This window comes from Eulemur rufifrons, chromosome 7 (genome assembly GCF_041146395.1).
Source record: "Eulemur rufifrons isolate Redbay chromosome 7, OSU_ERuf_1, whole genome shotgun sequence".
NCBI classification, from domain to species: domain Eukaryota; kingdom Metazoa; phylum Chordata; class Mammalia; order Primates; family Lemuridae; genus Eulemur; species Eulemur rufifrons.
The window spans coordinates 201,660,439-201,683,870 of NC_090989.1; the positions used below are offsets into that span (position 1 = coordinate 201,660,439).

Sequence of the window (23,432 nt, forward strand, 5' to 3'; positions counted from 1 at the left end):
TGGGGTTGCTGCTGACTGTCAGCAGAGACCTCATGGGGTCTTGGCCAGAACATCCCCATGAGGCTGCCTCACGTGGCCTGGGCTTCCTCCAACATGGCTGCTGGTTTCCAAGGTAAGAATCACAGTGTGGGTTCCAGGCAGAAGCCATTTTGCCTTTTGGGTCCTGTCCTCTGAAGTCATGCCATGTCTATTCGTTAGGAGTCAAGGCTGCCCTGTAATCAAGGGGAGGAGAGTTGGACTCCACTGGTAGGTGGGAGAAGTACTAAAGAATTAGCAGACATGCTTTAAAACCATCACAATCACCTGTAACCCAATTATTTGTAAAAGCAGTTTTATAAAAGGTAACCCCAGCTTTTACCCTCCCAGCCTCACTCCCAGAGGGAGTGGTTTGTACAGCGGACCTGTGTGTGCATACACACACCAGTGCAGGTATGGCTTTAGACATTTGCGCCTGCTGCCATGCCTCCTGTTTGCTTCTGTTTAAGATGAGCTCGGAGAGCGGGGTGCAATGGTGTGCTCCTGTAATCCTAGCTACTTAGGATATTGAGTCCAGGAGTTTGAGACCAGCCTGGGCAACAAAGCAAGACCCCATATCTAAAAAAATTTTTTTTTAAATTAGTCCCAGCTACTCAGAAGGCTAAGGTGGGAGAATCGCTTGAGTCCAGGAGTTCAAGGCTACAGTGAGCTATGATTACACCACTGCACTCTAGACTGGGCAACAGAGTGAGATCTTGTCTCTGAAAAAAATTTTTTTTAATAAAATTTAAAAATAAGATGAGCTCAGAGTTCATTCGCTAGCTCCATGTCCCACCTTCTCTCTCACCTCTGAGCCCCATGTTTGTCCTGGGCCAGTTGAAAATATACCTCCAACCTCCCATAATTCGGGATGTAACCTGTCTCTGGCCATTGAGAAAAGTCACTGGGGTTTGCCCTTTGCCATTCCCCTGCTTCCTGCCTGGAGGCCCAGCAGCCATGTTGGGGCCATGAGGAGGAGGGGCCGGCAGTCATGCAGAAGTTCTCGCCCACACTGCCCGCTGTCAGCGGGAGCCACGTTGTCATGTCTTCACATCATGTAGAACCAAATGCTCTCCTGGTGCGGACTACACGGTCCATCTGACAGACGTGCCACAATTTATATGATAAATCCCAGGTGAGGGACACTTGGGTGGTTTCCACATTTTTGGCTGTCACATTTGTAGACACCATGGTGCCAGGGTGCTGTTTCCTTTGGATAGATTCCTGGAGTGGGACAGTGAGGCCAGAGGGTATGCTTGGTGGTTTTCATGTCGAGCTCTGGGGTGTATCAGGGCCTCAGTGGGTGTGCAGGGGACACTGAGGCAGGGAGGAGACAGACCCAGCCCTCACCAGGACATGCAGCTTTCATCTGTTGGGGTTCCTGACAGGCCCGGGAAGACTCTCCCCAGCTAAGATGGGAGTGGAAAGCAGTGCCCCCAGCAGTGTGCCTGGAGGGTCCTGCAGGCCAGGCCAGGGCCAGGCAGCAGCGCACGAGCCATGGCCCACCCTGCTGCCTCCGATCTGGATACAGGATGATGCTGATTTGCGTCATGGGGTTCAGAAACCACTCAGCTCCTTTCAGGACCTCAGCTCTGGCCTGCGCAGATGGCAAAAGGCTCTGGGTTCTCCTGTTCTAAGTTCTAGCCCCCACCAAGCCTTCCCCACCATACTAACCCTCACTGGGGTGAGGTGGGAGCCAGGTAGGCAGAGCCTATAGACCCTCTGCCACTCGGGGCTGGCCAGGCAGCAGAGCTAAGGGGGACCAAGAGGCCTGCCTGTGAAGGTTTGGGGGAGACAAGAGTTTTGTTCCCAGGCAGCTGAGCCTGGGCTACTTGAGCAGAGGACAGGAGAATTGGGGTGAAAGGCTGCAGCTCCCAGATACAGAAATGGGTGTCCAGATGGCCAAGGAGGGGCTACAGTGGGCAGAGGGGCTAAAGGGGAGGGAAATGACATGGGGCCTGGCAGCGCAGAACCATTGCCCAGTGCAGGACACTGGACACCGCTCACCAAAGTCTGCACCATGGCTGGAGGGTCTCACTCCATGCGAGATGCCATTGAGTGGAGAGTCATGTCCTCCCACAGGCATTGTCAGAGCTGCGGGGCTCTGCCCCACGGGGCAAAAGGGAGGGAGAGCTGGCCCCAAATCTCCCCAAAACCTGAGAGGCCCAATTTCCACTAGCACTGGGAACAGAGCAGGGACCGTCTGCCGCTATGATTTTCCCAGACACCCAGGTCATGCCCATCCAAGGCCTTAACACACGCTGTTCCCTCTGCCTAGGACACCTGGCCCCTGCTGGCCACATGGCACAGGCCTACACTTACCTTCTCTGCTAAAAAAACAGAAACTTCTATCACTGTGTCCATCAGGATTAGTGAGGTTATGCTGCTGAAATAATCCCCAGGGCCTCAAACCACCAAGTTTATTTCACACTGTGTCCAGCCGGGATCTGCAGGGCCTGAGCCTAGTGGAGTCACCAGGACCTCGCACTGGTGGAGCAGCCCTGATTCTAACGCAAGCGTGCACAGCCTCATGGCAGGGGAAGAGGATGCGAGGGGCTTGCACCAGCAACAAAATGCTCTGGCCTGGAGGGAATGCACATCACTTCCATTAATAAGGCGTTAACCAGACTAAGCATGTGACCCTATCTAGCCACAAAGTCACTAGGAGGGTCACTCTTCTGGTTGTGCAGAAAGAGAGGGGAACCAGGTAGCTGTGAACAGTACCCAGGCTACCATGTCCTTGTCGTTGCCTCAAGTCCTCTTCAACTGCTTCAGTTGTTTTTCAAATTTGGTGTTGGTGAGACCCATGGTTTTCAGTTGATGTGAAAACTAAGTTATAAAAAAAACACGAGTCAGCCTTAAATACTGGAATGTTGCCATTCTAATAACCAGAAGTGGCTGAAAAGTTATAGAATAGAGCTAAATGTCAAAAGGAGACATCATTCACTAGAATATCCCCCAGTTGGGGAACAGTGGCTGGGGAAAAAATTGTGTCTCATGAGTTGATTCCTCAACAATTTGGTTACCTTGTGTTTCATTTTTCTATTGCTCTACAGTGAATCACCCCAAAACTTAGTGGCTTCAAACAACAGCAGCTACCGTGATTATCTCTCCTGGTTCTGTGTGTTGGCTGGGCTCAGCTAGGCGGTTCTTGCTTGTGCTTCTCACATGCAGTTAGACAGATGCTGAGGCTGAATCTCCCAGGGGCACCTTCACTCATGTGACTGGCAGTTGACGCTAGCTGTTGGCTGGGATCTTAGCTGATGCTCTACATTGAAACACTGTGTGGCCTGAGCTTCCTTCCAGCATGGCGACTGGGTTTCAAGAGTCAGCATCCTAAGGGACAGGAGGTAGGAGCTGTCAGTTCCTTAAGGCCTGGGCCCAGAACACTGTTCTACTAGTCAAGCAGTCACAGAGCTCAGATACGGATGCCCTCAGACTTCTTAAACTCAGCATGGCCAGAGAAGAGCTCTCTTGTCTTCCTCCCTCCCCTCCCCCAAGTCCCAACCCCATGGCTCTTCACTTACTCTCAGACGCCACAGCCAAGGCCTTTGGCTCATCCTCAAAGTTCACCCAGGATCCACCCCTTCTCCCCGCCCTGCAGCCACCACTCTGGGTCAAGCCTCCTCATGGTCTCCCCATCTCCAATCAGGCCCTCCCAGAGCCTACTTCCACATAGCTACCAGAAGGTTTGTCTTTTTGTTTTTGGTAAAATATATATAACATAAGGTTTACCATTTTAATCATTTTAAGTGTATAGCTCAGTGGCATTAAGTACATTCACACTGTTGTGGCACCATCACCACCATCCATCTCCAGTGCGTTTTCATCTTCCCTAACTGAAACTCTGTCCCCATTAAACACTAACTCCCCATTCCCCACTCACAGTGCCCGGCAGCCATTCTGTCTATGAATTTGACTACTTTAGGTACCTCACATAATACTGTAATGAGATCATACAGTATTTGTCCTTTTGTGTCTGGTTTATTTCACTTAATGTCTTCAGGGTTCATCCATGTTGTAACGTGTCAGAATTTCCTCCCTTTTTAAGGCTGAATGATATTCCATTGTATGGACAGACCACATTTTGTTTATCCATTTATCTGTGGATGGACTGTTGGCTACTGGGAATAATGCTGCTATGAACACGGATGCACAAATATCTCTTTGAGATCTTGCTTTCAGTTCTTTGGTGTACACAAAGGGTTGTTAAAAAGATACAAATCAGAACAGATCATCATGCCCTTCCCTCAGCTCATGACCCTCAAACTATGGGCTCCCAGTTGCCCGGTCTGCATGACCCTGTGTCACCTTCTGACCTCACTCCCTATTATTGGTCCCCTTACTCCACTCTAGCCACACTGGCTGTCCCGCAAGCACAGAAAGGTCATTCCTGCCTTGGGGCTCCTGCATGAGCTGTTTCCTCTGCTATCTTGTAGCACCCTCACTTCAGCCGGGCCTCTGCTCAGATGTCTAGCACATTCATTGCACATTGCCATGTAACTGATTACCCCAAAATGTGGTAGCTGAAAAACAACAATCATAATTTATCTCTCACAGTTTTGGTGGGTCAGGAATTCCAGCTCTGCAGGGTGGTTCTGGTTCAGGGTCACCTGAACTTGACACTGCAGTCAAGTGTCAGCCAGGGCTGCAGTCTTATTTGAAGACTTGACTGGAGGTTAGGATCCACTTCCAAGGTGAATCACTCATAGCAAGGTGGTGCCGGCTGTTGGCTGGGGACCTCAGTTCCTCCCCACACAGGGTTCTCTGCAGGGCTGCTTGAGCATCCTTATAACATGGCCACTGGTTCATTCCAGAATAGGCTGTCCAAAGGCACGAGGCTGAAGCCACATGCCTTCTGTGACCCAGCTTCAGAAGTCACACACCATCACCTCTGCGCACTTCATTGGTCGCACAGACCAGCCTGATTCATCACAGGAGACTACATGAAGGCATGACCCAGGATGTGAGGATTGCTGGGGGCTGGTGACCTCACCAGCCATCCTTTGCCTCTTACCTTGCCTGACTCTCTTCATAACACTTACCGGCACCGACACGCAGATGTGTGTTTGTGTCTTCCAGTAGCAAGGAGGCTCCAGGGGAGCATGGCTTCCTCTGCTTTCCCTGTGATCTAGCTGTAGGTTGGGAATATGTTTAGAGACATTTGTTGAATGAATTAATGAGTGAATGAATGGGTGAACAGTAGCCCTTGGTCATGTGAGAATTTGGGAGGAGAATGTCCTTGCTCCCCCTCAGTGTTCAGGCCCCTCATCATCCGCCATCACCCCTTTGCACAGTCATAGTCGACTCCAGCCCTGCCGGCCTCCCACAGCCCACGGAGGCCACGTCCCACTCACCTTGGCCTGGGAACACCCGGTCTTCAGCCTCAGCCTCTCAGGGAGGCCACCCTGGCCCTATAATTCTGTCTTATAGTGTCTATCCTTGACCTCTTGTCCCTCACCCGAGTTATCAACAGAATTATTCATGTGCATTAATTAAGTGCCTACTGAATGCCAGCTTTTGTGGAGTGGAGGCTGCAGCAGAGACAATGGTCAGTAAGGAAACTGTCATCTGGTAGGGACAGTGCTCTGAAGAACAGGGGCTGGGAGTGCTCATAGCCCTAAGGGAGTGAGGATGTCAGGGAGCTGGGAAGAGTGTTCTGGGCAGAGAGCACAGCATACATGAAGGTTTGGAAATGGCAGAGGTGGCTGCCGGGGGAAGAGGAAGGCTGTGAGCCAGGGGAAGGAGGGGCTGACTCAGGGTTACAGCCCCTGTGGCCACCGGTGGGGCAGGGAACCAATGAGGAAGCTGCCACCTTTCAGGAGAGAGAGGATGGGGTGGCGGTCACAGAGATGGGAGCAGGGCTACACTTGGAAGGGAGAGCCGACAGGTGGGGAAGGGGCAGGTGCACAGAGGCCTGAGTAAGGAAGGGGCCGGCCCTGCGAAAATCACGGGAAGTGCGGCGCCCAGCCCAGTGCGTGGGAATGAGCTTTCCCTATGTAATTTTCAAGTTGTGTTTCTCATCAGATAAAGCATGTCATGGTAACAAAATTCAAAAGAAGTGAAAGACCAAGGTGGAGGCAGTTGGGAGGAGTGTCGGGGGTATCAGGGCCAGGACATCTGTGACATAAAAATTCTCTGCTTGACCAAACTTTAACGAGGCTCCTGACCCTCCTCCTAGGCCCATCTGTGCACTTCCTTGTAAAATCTAGTTTAGCAAGAACCCCCTACACTCACTATCTGATCACCCTCGGCATCTGATGGGGTTCCTCAGCCCCCACCACCCCCAGGTGGCATCTGCTCACCCTGGCCTGTCTTCAGCCAGAACCCCCAATCCCTGATGCTTCCTCTCAGACACTTTCTATCACTGAGCCCCACCCTGCTCCTTGGCTATAAATCCCCACTGTCCTTGCTGTATTCGGAGCTGAGCCCAGTTCTACTGGGCTGAGGTCTCTTTTCCTCTATTTCAAGAGCCCTGAATAAAATCTGTTTTTTATTAATACCACTGTAACTACTGTCCAGCTCTGGTTTTTCTTTGACAATATCCAAGGACAGGGCTTCCGGTCACTCTCCAGGGGTGGGAGGCAACCTCAGTTCACACCCTTGTAGTTTGGACACCCACCCGCTGGGCCCGCAGGACCTTACTTTCCATTTGGGGTCCAGACAGCTGCAGCTGCGGGAGGCAGGATGCGGGGTGCTATGCCTGAGTGGGAGGAGCGCCCAGGACCTGCCCTTTGACCCTTTGACCCGCCTGCTTGCAGCCCCTGGAGTGGGCATCTGGGCTCAGAGACCCCTCACTGCACCAGTGGCTATCCTGCCCTGTGCCTTGGCCTTTCATCCCTGTAAGCCTGGAGGGCAAATTCCAAGGGACCTGGGTGTGCTCACAGGGGTTGGGTGTTAGATTGAATCCTGCTAGAACTTGGGTGAGAGATTCCATGAATGTTGAGCCTCAGTTTCCCCATGTATCTCATGGCTGAGTGTGGTCCTAGTGGTGCAGGAGTGGATGTGAAGGTGGAATGCTGGCCTCCCTAGAAGAGACTGGGGTCAGGGCTTCCTGAAGGTGGGCAGAGTCTGGAGCCCCCAGTGTCCCCACTGTGTCTGTCTTCCACCCAGTCCCTGACCTTATGGCTCTGACATCTCTCCTGGGGGGTGGAATGAATCCAGGGAGGTAAGTGCTAGATGTTGTAACAGTGTGATGGATGTAGAATAACGGGTCAGGCCGTGTCCCACTGCAGGGTAAAAGGCCCTCTGGGGAGGCCCCCTGTGGGGTCTGTGCGGGGACTCCCACCCTGGAGCCATTCTGGACTTGCCCAGATGCACACACACAGATGAAAGGCCAGTAAGGACCCACAAGCCAGTACACACCACCCTCTGGCCCTGGGGCTGGTCCTGTCCATGCTGTCCCTTGGTCTGGGGCAGCCGTGGGTGGCTGAGGGCAGCTGCCCAAGTGCTCTCCTGGGGAGCAGGGGTGCTTCTGTGTAGTTACCACCACAACTGGGCCCAAGGATTTTGGGGTTTCCAGGCAACAACCACACCCATTCTCTAGATGTCCCATCCATGATGAGAGGTCATAGTACAAGGGACAACTGAGGCACAGAGAGGGAGGGCGCACGACTGCAGGGACCACTGTGCTGTTGGAGAAGTGCACACTGAGCTTGGGTCCCCATTCCGGATCAGGCTTAACATCTCAAATTAGAACAAGGGTAAGAAGGGAACCGCAGACACAGCAGGGAAGTAAACACGTAAAAAGAAAAACCTCCCGCCATTGCTGGCCGTGAGTGGGCTCTGCTTCCCCTCCCCCCACAGGTCTCCATTTCCTGGATGGTTCCAGGCCATTCACATCATGTGGGACTGGGGGCTTCTTGTGGTGGGCACCAGAGCTGAAAAGGTCAGGCCTGTGACTGAGGGAAAGCAGGAGGGAAGATGGAGAGTTTGCCCAAGGCCACCCATTTTAAAGTCCGGGAAACTGAGGCTCAGGGAGGTTAAATGACAGGTTAAATGACCCTAATTAGGGTCACACTGCCAGGCTAATCCCTTTTGCAGATGGGGGAGCGGGGGACTGGGGGCTCCTGAGAAGGGGGTTGCCCCACCCAGGACACACAGTTGAGTCCGACTTGTCCCCTGAATTGGCGCCGCACCACTGTCTGGGCACTGCAGCCTCTGGCTGATCCGGTGGGTTACTGGACGCCCACGGGCTTTTTGCCCCAGGCCTGGCCCTGTATTCCCCACGGCCTGACCTTCCGCATGCCCTTGGGTAAGTCACGTCCCCTGTCAGAGTCTCAAGTTTCCTTATTGCCGGGGTGGGACGCGGTGGCCTGGGACGGAGTGGCGGACACGGCTGGCAGAGGGCTGGCGCTCGGATCCCCAGCCCAGCTACAGGCGCTGTGCGGCCTGGAGGGCGGGGCCCAGGACGCGAGGGACGCGGCAGGGGGCGCGCGTGGGCGGTGGGAGAGGCTGTGCTGGGGGCGGGACTTTGAGGAGGGACAGGACTCGAGCGAGAGGCGGGGCTTAAAGCCCTTGCGGCGGCGCAGTCTACGCCAGCCGGGCCGGGGCCCAGTGAGGGGCGGGGCTGAGGGCCCCGTGAGGCGCCGTATCGCCCGCAGGGGCTGGGTAGAGCAGGAAGGGGCGGGGCTCAGAGCTGGGCACCGCGACCGAGCCCAGGACGGCGAGGGGGCGGGTCTCGAGCGAGGGGCGGGGCTTGGAGTTCTGGCGGCGCCTTAGCGGACGCAGCCGGGGCGGGGACTAGCGGGAAGGGGCGGGGCTCACTACTTTTGGCGGCGACGTATTCGGCGCTAGAGGGAACGGGGCTCGGTGAGGGGCGGGGTTTAGAGCCCCGGCGGCGACACAGCGGACTGAGGAGGAGGGGCTTAGCGGGAAGGGGCGGTCCAAGCACGGCCCGCGGGCGGCGGTCACCGGAGCTGGTGGGCCGGGCGGCTGACCTAGGGGCAGACGCGCGGCCGGGCGGACAGCTGGGGACGGCGAGACGGAACCGTGTCCGCCGCCATGACAGGTGGGCGCGGGGCCTGGCTGGGCAGCCAGGGTGCGGGTGCGCGTCCCGTCTGCCCAGCCCGGGACGGGCAGGGGTTCGGCTGCCTCGAGTGTCACCAACGGGCCGCTCCTTGGCTGGGGGGTGCTGAGTGACCTTGGCCTGTCAGCTGTCGGTGGTGATGCGGGTGCAGCCACAAGAGGTGGTGGGCGTCTCTGGGGAGGGCATTGCTGGGCATGGTGGGCGGGGACCAGGTGCGGGGCCCCAGGAGGGCGGATGCTACGGGCAGCTCCTGGAGCAAAGTTGCATGGCCACGATCTGGGCTCAGCCACTGGAAATCTGTGTTGGGAGGTGTCCCGGGGCTGGGAATTGGGTCTGAGAGAGTAGGAAGTGGTAGAAATGACACCAGTGAGTATTCACAGTTAGACTACTGTGATTCTGACACCGAGATACAACGCTCCATCCTCCCAACCACCCTGATGAGGAACGTGGGACAGGTGATGCATTCCTGGGCAGTGTGTGGTACCGGTGGCGCCTCCCCTGCTCCCTCAGGTACCTACTGACCGCAGCCACACCCCTTGTCCCCGGAGAGGCCTAGGGGACAAGCCTAGGGAAATCGTGGACAGTGACTGGACTCCCCAAGCCCGTTGGGGCCGCTCTGTTCTGGGAACTTGCCCACCCCACTCCTGATCCCAGAAAGCAGGGTGACCTAGCTCTGCCGACCTTCCCCTAAAGGTTGAGGAAGCCCCATGAGGGTGATGGGCTGGTGACCAAACCCATGGCAGCCTGATCAAAGAATGCGGAGGCTCCTAGAAGCTGTACTCATTCCTGAGGGTCTCACTCTTCTCATGGAGCAGAAGTCTTCCAGGGCCAGGGGTGACCCAGAGGGTCAGTATGGCCCCAAAGTCCCCAGTCATCTCTCCCCAGTGCTCACTGAAGTCTTGGCCTGGGTCCTGCACACAAATGGGATCTCATGGGCTGGAATCTGGTGACTTCTAAGACACTAGGGCAGAAGAGACCCCAGCTGCTACCTGGTCCCCTTTGTCATCCCTACAGAGCCTTCTTATTGTGGCTGCTGTGTCTGATCACCTACTATGCACTGGCCCTGTGTTGGGTGCTTCCTGTCCAGAATGGTCAGATGGGGACACGTGAAATGTCATGTCTTTGTGCAAGTGAGGAAACAAGTCTCAAATTGGGCAGAATACCCCAGCCTACTGGGCTGGTGTGTGGCAGAGCCAGGACAAAAGCCCCAGCACCCATGTCTGTGCCCTGCCCGGGCCCCGATTCTCCAGCTCATCTAGCAAGTTCATCAGGCTGTGTGGGACACAGCGCAGAGCTCTGTTGGCCTCCAAGGAGCCTGTCCCAGGGAGTGGGTGTTGGTGGAGCCTGAGGCAGTCCACCCCTGCCCCCACCATCCATTGCGGGAGTGGGAGGCTTCCTGCACAAAGGGACCCTGGAGTTGAGAGACCACAGCCAGGCAGGGGTCCTGAAGCCTCTGACTATGGGGCCTCACCTTTTAGAGTGAGTGGGAACAAAACACCTTTCTCCCTGCTGTCTGTACTCACTGGGCCTCAAGACACCCCTCACAGCCCTTCATTTTCAGCATGGGGAACCAAAGCCCAGAGAGTGCAGCTCTGGGAGGGTCAGGTGGACAGCCCTGCAAGATTACAGACCTGTAGTCCTGGGCTCACTGCCCCTGTGCACAGATTGGGGGCCTGCCTCGTGCCAGCCCTCGCTGCAAGCACTCGCGTGAGCCGACACCTACAGAACATTGAGGAGGTGTTGGCACAGGGCAGTGCTTGACGAATTACCTGCCTTGTGGTGTGCCAGGGAGTGAATGATCTTGGCTAAGCCAGGCACTGGGACAAGGGGGCTTCTGAAAGCAATTCGGGAGGGGAGGTCGATGCCCAAGTGTCTGGACCCCAGTTGGTTGGGGGCCAGAGGAACTCAGGAAGGCCTCTTGGGGGTAGGACAGCAAGCTGAGCATGAATTAACCACGTGGCAAACACAGAAACCGGTATTCTCAACCCGGGCTGGGGGTCCCAGGCAGTATGATGCTGTTGGGGGCTGCCAGGCGGGAAAGCTCAGGGACCTGGAGGGCAGGGTGAAAGTGGGTGGGGCCATCTCCCACAAGGCCTGGGATGCCAGGCTGAGGGCTTCCATCTGGGCTGAGAAGAGGGAAGCTCAAGTTGGGGTGATAGGATTGGGGGTCTATGGTCCTGGTGCCAGCTGGGCAAGAAGGGAGGGGATGTAGGGAGTTGCTGAAGGCTTGGTGGGTTTGTGCCAGAGTGATCCATCTTCCTTTATCCTGTAGAAACAGTTTGGGGACTTGTTTATCAGGACGTGGCACCAGGAAGTTTCCTTTCTTGTGCCTTTTTGTGCTTTCAAGTGCCGCCTGTGTATGGTTTGTGTGCATAACTCACAAGCAACCACAGGAAGCGCAGAGCCCACAGGCCACACAGCTTGGCTTCAGTGCCTGGACTGTGCTGCCGGTACCAGGTGACTCATAGCTCATGGTGACTCATGGCTTGCGGTGACTCATGGCTCTGCTGCAGCAGAGGCCCCGCCTGGCTAGTGGCTTGCAGGGTGGTAGGAGGCTGCTACAGGATGCTGGCTGCTGTCCACCTACAGTCCTTGCCCTTGGGGCTTGGACCTGCAGCCATTTGTTGCAGAACTCTTTAGTGAGCACCTACTGTGTGTCTGGCCCCGTGCATATAGCGCAGCATACACTGGGGAGGCAGCGCTGGTGAGGACAGCCTCAGACCTGCTCTTGTCCTGGCAGGAAGCAGACCTACGTAGCTGACCACAGGTTCTTAATATGTTAACTGGAAGGGCAGAAAGTCTGGATGTCAAGAGGTGGCCCTCAACACTGCTGCGCCTGGATCCTGACCTTGGATCTGTCACTTTGTAACTGGCTGTAGTCTTGGGCAGATTCCTTATGTCCTCACTGTGCCTCAGTTTCCATATCTGAAAATAGGGATGATGGTCATGCTCGTATTGCAAAGCAGTTGGAAGGATGAAGGTTGTAGGCAGGTGCAGAGCCCATAGAATGTCAGGTACAGAAATTGCTCCATGACCTTTGGCTAGAATTTACCTTAGCTCTTTAATGAGGGAGGCTGTAGGTGCCAGAGCCAGACTGCCCAGATGGGCCTATCTGTGTGGCATTGGCAGGTCACTTGGCATCTCTGTGCTCAGCTTCCTCACTGTGAGGGAGGCTGCTGACAAGTCCACATAGGCTGTTGGGGGACTTGGTGTGGGAGTGTGGGGGGGCCACTCAGCCAGCCTTCCAACCCCCAGCAGCCTCCCAGTGCCGCCCATGGTGAATGGCTTCAGGCAGGTGTCAGGGTGGCTGATGGTGGGGGGCAGCAGCTGTGAACCAGGACCCACTGTTATTTTCTGGAGGGCAGGTATCTGTAGGGTAAGGACATGTTTGTGGGGTTACTTGGTGAATGCCAGCCCCTACCCCTACAGTGAGTCCCTGGAGGACGTGGACAGATCTGCCCATCATTGTGGTCCCCAAGCTCTTGGCGTGGGGTGGGTGTGCTGAGACAGGCTGGTCTCACCTGGGCCTTGGACTGCAGAGTCTGCGCAGGGGGCCCCACAGAGCACAGCCGCTTATAGGAGTGGGAGAATTCAGAAGTTAGAAGTCTGCATTCCTGGGGGAAGAAAAACCAACCAGGGGGAGGTAGCAACTGGGAAAGAGACATAAGGAAGAAAAACAGTCTATTGAGTCTGTGCCCTAAGAACAAAACCAGAGAGGGGGCCCTGCTTTTTTCTACCTGATGACACTATTTTTTTTAAAGTTAACTTTATTGAGGTATGATTTACTCACAAGCAAGTGCATTTGTTTTTAGTGAACAGTGTGGTAAGTTTTGATAAAGATCTACACCCTGCAACTACCAACCCAGGCAAAATCAAGACAGAACATTTCTATCGCTCCGGAAAGTTCCTTTATGCCCCTTCTCAGGTAATCCCACCCCAACCTGGGGTTGATCTGCTTTCTGTGACCCCCATTTTTTCTTTAAAATTGAAAGAACAGTGGAATTTCCAAATAGAATTTCTTTTTAATTAATAGACTTTATTTTTGGAGCAGTTTTAGTTTATAGAAAATTGAGCAGATAGTACAGAGAGTCCCATATACCCCCTCACCCCACCCCTATTATTAACATACTGTGTTAGTGTGGTACTTTTGTTATAACTGAGGAACCAATATTGATGGTTATTATTAACTGAAGTCCCTAGTTTATATTAGGTAGGGTTCACTCCTTGTGTTGTACATTCTATGAGTCTGGACAAATGCTTAATGTCCTGCATCCACCATTATAGTAGTTTCACTGCTCTAAACGTCCCCTATGCCCCATGCCCCATAGTCATCTCTTCCTTTTCCTAACTCCTGGTAACCCCTGATCTTTTTTTCTCTTTTCTTTTCTTTTCTTTTTTTTTGAAATAGAGTCTCACTCTCTTGCCCCACGCAGAGTGCAGTGGCACCATCATAGCTCACAGCAACCTCAAACTCCTGGGCTCAAGCGATCTTCCTGCCTCAGCCTCCCAAGTAGCTGGGACTACAGGTGTGCACCACCGTGCCTGGCTAAGTTTTCTATTTTTTGTAGAGACAGAGTCTCGTTCTTGCTCAGCCTGGTCTCAAACTTCTGAGCTCAAGCAATCCTCCTGCCTCGGCCTCCGAGTGTGCTAGGATTACATATTGGTAATATTGGTCTGTAGTTTTCTTTTCTTGTAGTGTCTTTATCTGTCTTTATCTGGTTTTGGTATCCGAGTAAAGCTGACCTTATGGAATTAGTTATGAAGTGTTTCCTCCTCTTCAATTTTTTGGGAGAGTTTAAGAAGGATTGTTATTAGTTATTCATTAAATGTTTGGTAGAATTTACCAGCAAAGCCATCTGGTCCTGGGCTTTTCTTTCTTGGGACATTTTTTATTGTTGATTGAATCTTCTTACTAGTTATTGGTCTATTCAGATTTTCTGTTTCTTCATGATTCAGTTTTGGTAGATTGTGTTTTTAGGAATTTTCCATTTCATCTAGTTTATCCAGTTTGTTTATGTATAAATGTCATAGTATTCTCTTATAATCCTTTTTATTACTGTAAAGTTGATAGCCATGTCCTCACTTTCACTTAGTATTAATAATTTAAGTCTTCCTTCTTTTTTTTCTTTGTCAGTCTAGCTAAAGGTTTGTCAATTTTGTTGATCTTATCAAAGAATCAACTTTTGGTTTTCTTGATTTTCTCCATTGTTTTGTTATCCTCTATTTCATTTATCTTCACTGTAATCTTTATTATTTTCTTCCTTTTGTGAGGTTTGAGTTTAGTTTGCTCTTCGGTCGCTCTGGTCTTTATTTTTTCTTTTTCTCATTCTTTAAGGTATAATGTTAGGTTATTGATTTAACATTTTTTTAAATGTATGGATTTGTAGCTATAAGTTTCCCTCTCAGCATTGCTTCTGCTGAATCTCTTAGGTTTTGGTGTATTGCATATGGGTATTTTTTTTTCATTTGTCTCAAGATATTTCCTAATTCTTCTTGTGATTTCTTTTTTGACCTATTGGTTATTTGGTTTTCACATATTTGAGACATTTTTAGTTTTCTTTCTGTTATTGAATTCTAGCTTCATTCCATGTGACCAGAAAAGAGTTTTGTATGATTTCCATCTTTTTAAATATGTTAAGACTTATTTTGTGGCCAAAGACTTGTGGCCAGACTTGTTCTATTGTCTATCCTGGAGAATGTTGCATGTGTATTTGAGAAAAATGTGGATTCTCTGTTGTTGGAGGGAGTGTTCTGTACATGTCTACTAGGTATAATTGGTTTGTGGTGTTAAGTCCTCTATTTCCTTATTGATCTTCTGTCTGGTTGTTCTGTCTATTTTTGAAAGTGTATTAAAGTCTCCAACTGTTATTGTAGAGATGTCTATTTCTCCCTTCAAGTCTTCCAGTTTTTGCTTCACATATTTCGGGGCTCTGATGTTTGGTGCATAAATGTTTATAATTGTTATATATTCTTGGTGAATTGATCCTTTTATTATATTAACATGTAATGTACTTTTTAATCTTTTATAACAAGTTTTGACTTAAGGTCTATTTTGTCTGAGTAGTATAGCCACCTCAGCTTTCTTTTGGTTACTGTTTTTGCATGGGATAATCTTTTTACATTTTTCCACTTTCAACCAATTTGTGTCTTTAGATCTAAAGTGAGTCTTTTATAGACACCATATAGTTGGATAATATTTTTTAAATCTATTCTGCCAGTCTATGCCTTTTGATTAGAGAGTTTAACCTATTTACATTTAAAGTAATTGCTAGGCCGATGCAGTGGCTCACGCCTGTAATCCTAGCACTCTGAGAGGCTAAGGTGGGAGGATCGCTTGAGGTCAGGAGTTCGAGACCAGCCTGAGCAAGAGCAAGACCCCGTCTCTACTAGAAAATAGAAAGAAATTAATTGGACAACTAAAAATATATAGAAAAAATTAGCCAGGCATGGTGGCACATGCCTGTAGTCCCAGGTACTCGGGAGGCTGAGGCAGAAGGATTGCTTGAGCCCAGGAGTTTCAGATTGCTGTGAGCTAGGCTGACGCCATGGCACTCTAGCCTGGGCAACAGAGTGAGACTCTGTCTCAAAAAATAAATAAATAAATACATATATAAAGTAACTGCTGATAAAGAATGAATTATTACTGTGATTTCGCTATTTGTTTCTGTATGTCTTGTAGCTTTTTTGACCCTTATTTCCTCCATTGCTGCTTTCTTTTGTATATAGTTGATTTTTTTTGTAGTAACACATTTAGGTTTACTTCTTGTTTTCTTTTGTGTATATTCTATAAATATTTTCTTTATATTTACCATGGGGATTATATTTAACATCCTAAAGTTATAACAAACTAATTTGAATTGATAACAACGTAACTTCAAACATATATAAAAACTATTCCTATAAAGCTCCATCACCCCCCCCCCCACCACCACCCAGCTCCTATGTACATGGGAAATAGGTCAAGCTGCCTCAGGTATGTAAGGTGATGTACTTGTTCAGTTCCCTTGTTCAGTTTCTATGGGGATCCTGCACCCCTGTGCCTTCCCACCACTACTCCACCCCTCAGCTTTAAAGGTCTGTCATTCCAAGGAACATTCTTAATGGGAAAGATGATACAACAATGAATGATGGTGATTCTGAAAAAAAAGACAAAAGAACAAGCGTTTCCAGCTCCCTGGGAGGGCTTGCTGGTTTACTGTTGGTGGAAGCTTCTTAAGGCATTGCAGACAGACTGTGTCCCACAGGGCCACCCTGAGCTCTGTGTCCCTGCATTTGTGCTGCTGTGAGGAGCTGCAGAGTCCATGTCCCCTAGGCCTTCTCTAAGCTGCCTGTACCGTCCTTATTTCCAGATGGCCCTGCAGGCGGCCCTTGGAAAGTGGATTCTTTAGACCCTCTGAGTTTATTTTCTGTGATAAACTTTTGGACAAAGAAAAGGGGTCAGAAATGTGGCCCTTCCTGGCTACTTTTCAGCACGTCTGGGTGGGTTCCTGCCATACCCACCCACTTCCATCTTCTGTTGAGGCCCTCCGGTGGGGGAAGCTCTCAGCTGTGTACAGTGTCCCCTACATGGGCTAGGATGTCCACAGTCCTCCTGGTGGACACAGGGGCCTCCCATGAGCAGCGTCAGCATAAGGCTGCTTTACCTGGTCCCCTCAGACTGCACTGGCTCACGCCCCTGTGCCATCTGCTTGTTTCAGATCAGACCTACTGTGATCGCCTGGTGCAGGACACGCCTTTCCTGACGGGCCAAGGGCGCCTGAGCGAGCAGCAGGTGGACAGGATCATCCTCCAGCTGAACCGCTACTACCCACAGATCCTCACCAACAAGGAGGCGGAAAAGGTGCTGAGGAGGTGAGGGGGGGTGCGTGACACACTTCTCAGTTCCCCTTCCTTTCTGGGCTGGGAGAAGTTGGCAACTACCCCTGGGTCATCCTCTCACAAGATGACACACCCATCAGGCCTGTCAGCACAGCTCAAAGGTGACATACCTGCACCTGGCCACTAGGGCTGCCAGAGCTCCAAACCATCTCTTTGGGGTGACTGCAAATGGGCCCAGAACGTCAACTCTGTGTACCTTGGTCTTTTCATATGTCACTGAGCCTGTTGCCCCTTCCAGAGTTGCTGGGAGGGTTACGGAAAATGACACGTGACAACACACAAAAGCACACAATATAGTACAAGATGCAGGGGGCAGAGGGAGGGCTGGGGGAGGGGCTGAGGAGGGAGAGGAGAGAGAGAGAGGGTTGAGGAGGAAGGGGAGGAAGAGGCAGGGCTAGGGAGGGAGAGGGAGGCCTGGGGAGGGAAGGGACGGAGAGGAGCAAAGGTCAGGCCTGGCCTCACTCTGGAGCCACAGGGCTCTGCACGCTGCATCCTTAAAAGGTTCAAAGTGGGCAAACACGTACTTCCTTTTTCTCTAATTCCCATGTTGCGTGCGAGGCTGGGAGGCCCAGCCTGTCACAGGAAGGCAGCGGAGACTCCAGGTGGGCAGGTGCTAACCCTGTCTCAGCAGTGCTGAGGGGTCTGGTTCCACTCAGAGACTCAGCTTCCCCATCTGTGGAACGGGCAGCTAGAGCCTTGGGCTCTCAGGTTGTGGTGAGGACTAGCTGACCTGAACCGGGTAAACAGCTGCCGAGTGTCTTCCTCCCTGGACAGTCCCTGGTTTCCTACTGCAGGTCTGTGAGGAGCCATGGTCATTGCCCCATTTTACAGAGGAGGCCACTGAGGCCTGAGAGGCAGTCACATGCCCAGGGACACCCATCTTAGAAGTGTCAGGCCACATCCTGAGCCCATCCTGTTACTTAGGAAGGTGCCCGGGGCAGTTGCTGTCACTGCGTCACATGGCCCTGGCCTCTCAGAGCAGCAGACCCGGCTGTGCCATGCTGGCTCTGCTGGAGATGGGGTTTAAGATGCAATTCCTGGGCTCTGGCCTGGGAGGTCTAATCTGGTCCAACCCCCTGCAGCACCGGGTGACCCTGAGGGGCCCCAGGTTTCTGGGATGTTGGATGAGAGAGTTGGACACACCCTGCCCACTCACCCACACTTGTGGCTCTGGCTCCAGCCCAAGCCACCTGCTCCCTAGCAGCTGTCACCAGGCCCCAAGGGGCAGATGGTAGGTGCCAGAGACCCACTAGTCCTTTGAGGTTCAGGTTCTGCCTCCCTGCCTGCCTACAGGGTGTCGTGAGTGAGTCCTGTCTCCTCTCAGAGCCACAGTCTCCTCACGTGGTGGGGGTGGGTGGGAAGGTGTCATGATGCCATTTGTAGTGCTGTCCTGAGGATTAGGACATCTGCTGGAATGGGTGAGGTTGGTCCACAACAGAACTTGAGTAAACACGGGCCCAGCTACTGGCTCAGATGCTTTACATTACGAAAGTGGTCCAATAATTTAAAAAGGTATGAACTCAAATTCGTCTCTTATTATTGTAAGTAGAAGTCTAACACGTGCACATTTTTTTAATTTTGAAGAGTTTCAGATGTTTATACCAGGAAAAAGGGAAGTGCTCCATGCACACTTCCTTTCCTCCCAGCACTGGCCCTGCTGCCATCCAGCACTGCCGTCCCGGTTCCACCCCGTTCCCTGCAGCTGTGTGGAATCGCACCTTGCCACCAGATGGCAGCACCAAGCCATAGCTTCCTGGTCCTGGGCGGGGGCGTCCATGCCAAGTACCTTGTCCACTGACTTTGAGAACCACACGTTTCTGTGTCAGACACACCAAAAGAGCCAGTTCTTTTCTCAACTGATTTTTAAAATGCTTGAATCACATTCCGGTAGAGTGCAAAACAATAGAAGTTCTCACACCATCACCTCGTCAATTCTCTGTCACAGCCACCCTGTGGGTTTCTTAGCCCTTTCACAAATGAAGAAACCAAGTCTCAGAGGGGTGGAGCAATGTGCTGAGGTCACACAGCTCCCAGCCTCGGTTTCCTGCCTCCCACCCCACGAGGAGTGTGAGGATCGGCAGCAATGCCGGTGACGGCAGCAGCGCCGGGCGCCATGTGGGTGTGGGTGTGGGGCCGTGCCGTCACCGGTGCTGCCGTCAGTGGGTGAGGAAGCTGAGGCTGGGGGACCTGAACTTGGAGCCCCTGACCCACAGCCACCCCTCTCTGGCCTGATTTTCCCTCATACCCCCTTGCACCCCCAGTTCCGAAACCCCAGGGCATCCCTGCGCGTGCGGCTCTGTGACCTCCTGAGCCACCTGCAGCGGAGCGGCGAGCGAGACTGCCAGGAGTTCTACCGAGCCCTGTATATCCACGCCCAGCCGCTGCACAGCCGCCTGCCCAGCCGCTGCGCTCTGCGTAAGTCCCTCGTCCCCGCCACCCTGCTCGGCACTGTCCAGGAAGGGGAACCTGGCCTGCTGGCCATGGCTCGAACGTCCTCTGTGCCCACACCAGTCTGCTGAGGCCCAGGCCTAGCATGGCCTCCCTCCTCAGCCCCTCCCCTGAGACCACCCTCTGGCCTCCCAAGGAGGGTATTGCAAGCAGTGCAGACATCTCTCTCTCTCTCTCTCTCTCTCTCTCTCGCTCTCACACACGTGCGCCAGTTTTCACACAGAAGGCAGCATCCCATACATCTCCTCCTGCCCTTTCCTTTCTAATCTCATTCTGTAGGGATCCTGGAAGGGGTTACCTACAGCCTCGGGGCCACACGTGGCCTTCAGGATCCTTGAGTGCGGCTGTTTGACTGAATCCAAACTTTACAGAACAAATCCTTTTATTAAAAGGAATGGAGCAGAGAAAGATGAAGCTTTTCTTGCCTCCTTTGGTGCTTAAAAAAAGTACAATCTTAAAATCAGGTCCCCACCTTTACTGGCCATGGCAGACACTGAGGCTGTGTTCACCGTTCAGTCCAGCCGACCTGCACACGTGTGGGTGTCGCTGCCGGGCATCGCCAGGCCTGGATGAGTGTGCAAGGCACGTGCATTTCAGTTTAGAGCCCCTGCACCCCCCAGCAGTGAGCCCTCAGGCCCCAGGAGATGTGTGGATCCCAAGGGTCCAGGGTCCTCTGAGCTGCTGGGACCGGGGAGGGTACAGTGAGGCTGGGATGGCAGCTCCCATCTGAGGCCTGTGCTCACCCCAGGAGGAGGGCAGCTGCCCCTCAGTCCTCAGACAACAGGACGGAGGCCAGAGAGACTGGGTGGCTCACTGCAGGCCACTCAGCCGGGACCCTGGTTGGGGTCTCTGACCCTGAGGAGGCAGTTTAGATGCTGGATAGGGAGGGCTCCAGGGCAGGACCGTCCCCCGGGAGGATAGCAGGTGGGACTGGCCTCTCACCCCAGCCATGGGTGCTCCACAGGGATGTTCCAAAGGGGCTGAGCCACAGTCCTGCTGAAGGCAGAGCATCTTCTGTGGCTCCCAGGTGCCCCCAGGCCCGTCCTGCAGGTCAGCAGGCTGGAGAGGCCACGGGAGGTCTGAGGAGAAAGCCCCCTGCCCAGCTGCACCTGGCAAGGCAGCCACCACCCTGACACCAGCTGGCTCTCAGAAGGGGATGTTCGTGCTGCATTTGGTGCCTTGTGGCCACCAGGGAATGGTGGCCCTGCCCATACCCATGGCTTTCAAAGTCACAGGAACTGGACCAAAGGAGAAGACTCAAAACTATGCAGGATTCCCTGAGGAGAGCCGGCCTCATGGTGCCACGGCCTGGTCCAGCCTGGCCTTGGGAGGCAGCAGTGGCCTTGGGTTTCCCTCGGGGGTGACCACCTTGTTCTCTGGCTGGACCCACGACTAACCGTGCTCCGTGATTTTGTTTCCAGAGAACTCAGATTGCACAGAGCTAGACTCGGGCAGCGAGAGCGGCGAGCTGAGTGACAGGGGTAACGCTCCCCGCTGCCCCTCCCCTCTTTCTTTCTCCCCCAACCCAGGGCTCCATCTCTGCCTCAGGGCTTCTCCATCCCAAATTGGGCTCCATTCCTGGCCTTCTGTTGGTGACAGACCCTCTAAGGTGCTTGCTGGGGGGCTCTTCAGGCAGAATCCCAGCCTGGCGTCCCCCCCTCCTTGTGTGGCCCCCACCCTGCTTATGCTCATTTCTCCACAGGACCCATAAGCTTCCTGGCTGGCCTCAGCCTGGCCGTGGGCTTGGCCCTCCTCCTTTACTGCTACCCTCCAGGTGGGTGCACGTGGACCCTCCAGCCCAGGCCTGCACACCATCTGCCACCAGACTAGAGCCACCAAGAGAGGGCCCCAACCCGGCCCACATCAGAGGCCCCTTGGTCTCTCCAAGCCTCAGTTTCCTCACTTGTGCAGTGGGTCGGTATCAGTACCTACCTTGCAGAGCTCGTGAGAAATGGGGTGTGTGGAGCCCCCGGCCTCCAGTGATCCCTGCTGCCCCTGAGAGTCAGAGAATGACAACCCTTGGAGAGAAAGTGGGCAGCTGGGGGTCTGTCATACCTGTGACCTTGAGACATGCAGAGGCCCTTGAGCAGGTGACCTCCCCCAGAGCCTCAGGTCTTTCCACCCACAGTGTCACAGGCCTGATGAGCAGGGGGCCTTGCCCAGCCTGGCCCACTCTGCCCCGTGTTTTCCATGATGCCTGAATTTGTCACTGGGAAGGCCTGCTCCATATGGGGACATAGGCCCAGAAGGCCCTTGGTCACTGGGGTGGGAGTAGGAGGCTGCAGAGTCTGCCCTGATTCTTATCTTTTCAACCCAAACACCAAGCCCATGAGCGGGAGGGACAGAGGTGCAGTACCCAACCTGCCCAGCTCCCCAGGGGGCTGGAGGCTGGAAGGACAGAGTTGACCCCCGGGCCTGCATCTCCAGTTTTCTCCCCCTGCTGTGTCTTCCAGACCCCAAGGGGCTGCCGGGGGCCCGGCGCGTCCTCGGCTTCTCACCCGTCATTATTGACAGACACGTCAGCCGCTACCTGCTGGCCTTCTTGGCAGATGACCTTAGGGGACTCTGACAGACCCCAGACCCCAGGCCTTTCCTTGCTGCTCAACCAAAGAGTCCCCCAGCCGGCCCACCGAGGGGGCCGGAGCTTCTTTTTCTAAACGCTTATTTTTCATTATTTATAATTTGTCTAAGAAGCATACCTTCACCTTACAAGGTGCTCAGTGATATTAAATGTTCAAGTCCTCTCCGCCTGGCTTGCTCCTTTATCTCAGGAGGGTTTTTGAGACGATTCTGACTATGGCTGCTCCAGCGGGGGCTGGGGCAGACGTGCTCCTGGCATCCTGAGTCCAGCTGTTGGTGCAGCCTGAGGCAGGATGCCCTCCACCTGGCTCACCTGCCCTGCTGACCCCTACACACTGTCCCCTCCCACCTCAGTTTCTCCCACACTGTCCCCTCCCACCTCAGTTTCCCCCACACTGTCCCCTCCCACCTCAGTTTCCCCCACACTGTCCCCTCCCACCTCAGTTTCCCCCACACTGTCCCCTCCCACCTCAGTTTCCCCCACACTGTCCCCTCCCACCTCAGTTTCCCCCACACTGTCCCCTCCCACCTCAGTTCCCCCACACTGTCCCCTCCCACCTCAGTTTCCCCCACACTGTCCCCTCCCACCTCAGTTTCCCCCACACTGTCCCCTCCCACCTCAGTTCCCCCACACTGTCCCCTCCCACCTCAGTTTCCCCCACACTGTCCCCTCCCAACTCAGTTTCCCCCACACTGTCCCCTCCCAACTCAGTTTCCCCCACACTGTCCCCTCCCAACTCAGTTTCCCCCACACTGTCCCCTCCCAACTCAGTTTCCCCCACACTGTCCCCTCCCACCTCAGTTTCCCCCACACTGTCCCCTCCCACCTCAGTTTCCCCCACACTGTCCCCTCCCACCTCAGTTTCCCCCACACTGTCCCCTCCCACCTCAGATATCCCCCACACTGTCCCCTCCCACCTCAGTTTCCCCCACACTGTCCCCTCCCACCTCAGTTTCCCCCACACTGTCCCCTCCCACCTCAGTTTCCCCCACACTGTCCCCTCCCACCTCAGTTTCCCCCACACTGTCCCCTCCCACCTCAGTTTCCCCCACACTGTCCCCTCCCACCTCAGTTTCCCCCACACTGTCCCCTCCCACCTCAGTTTCCCCCACACTGTCCCCTCCCACCTCAGTTTCCCCCACACTGTCCCCTCCCACCTCAGTTTCCCCCACACTGTCCCCTCCCACCTCAGTTTCCCCCACACTGTCCCCTCCCACCTCAGTTTCCCCCACACTGTCCCCTCCCACCTCAGTTTCCCCCACACTGTCCCCTCCCACCTCAGTTTCCCCCACACTGTCCCCTCCCACCTCAGTTTCCCCCACACTGTCCCCTCCCACCTCAGTTTCCCCCACACTGTCCCCTCCCACCTCAGATATCCCCCACACTGTCCCCTCCCACCTCAGTTTCCCCCACACTGTCCCCTCCCACCTCAGTTTCCCCCACACTGTCCCCTCCCACCTCAGTTTCCCCCACACTGTCCCC

At 53.8% G+C, this 23,432-nt stretch overlaps 1 protein-coding gene across 4 annotated transcripts; it reads left to right on the forward strand.

Moving 5' to 3' along the window:
* The first annotated feature begins 8,890 nt into the window (after positions 1-8,890).
* On the forward strand, positions 8,891-22,115 carry CARD19 (caspase recruitment domain family member 19). 4 transcript variants are annotated; one of them, XM_069476284.1, is made up of 6 exons: positions 8,891-9,025; positions 16,741-16,883; positions 19,183-19,336; positions 20,791-20,850; positions 21,072-21,143; positions 21,823-22,115. In XM_069476284.1, the coding sequence occupies exons 1-6, from the start codon at positions 9,019-9,021 to the stop codon at positions 21,936-21,938; spliced, it is 552 nt and encodes a 183-aa protein (XP_069332385.1). In that variant the 5' UTR covers positions 8,891-9,018; the 3' UTR covers positions 21,939-22,115. The 4 variants fall into 4 exon arrangements, with proteins under 4 accessions (XP_069332385.1, XP_069332387.1, XP_069332383.1 ...); XM_069476286.1 differs by lacking the exon at positions 20,791-20,850; XM_069476282.1 differs by lacking the exon at positions 21,823-22,115 and having other exon boundaries at positions 8,913-9,025; positions 20,791-21,137.
* Positions 22,116-23,432: the final 1,317 nt, after the last annotated feature.

Coding starts and splice junctions, on each gene's coding strand:
- CARD19 (XM_069476282.1), top strand. Junction 16,884..19,182: donor CCAACAAGGAGGCGGAAAAG/GTGCTGAGGAGG, acceptor TTGCACCCCCAG/TTCCGAAACCCCAGGGCATC. Junction 19,337..20,790: donor GCCCAGCCGCTGCGCTCTGC/GTAAGTCCCTCG, acceptor TTTTGTTTCCAG/AGAACTCAGATTGCACAGAG.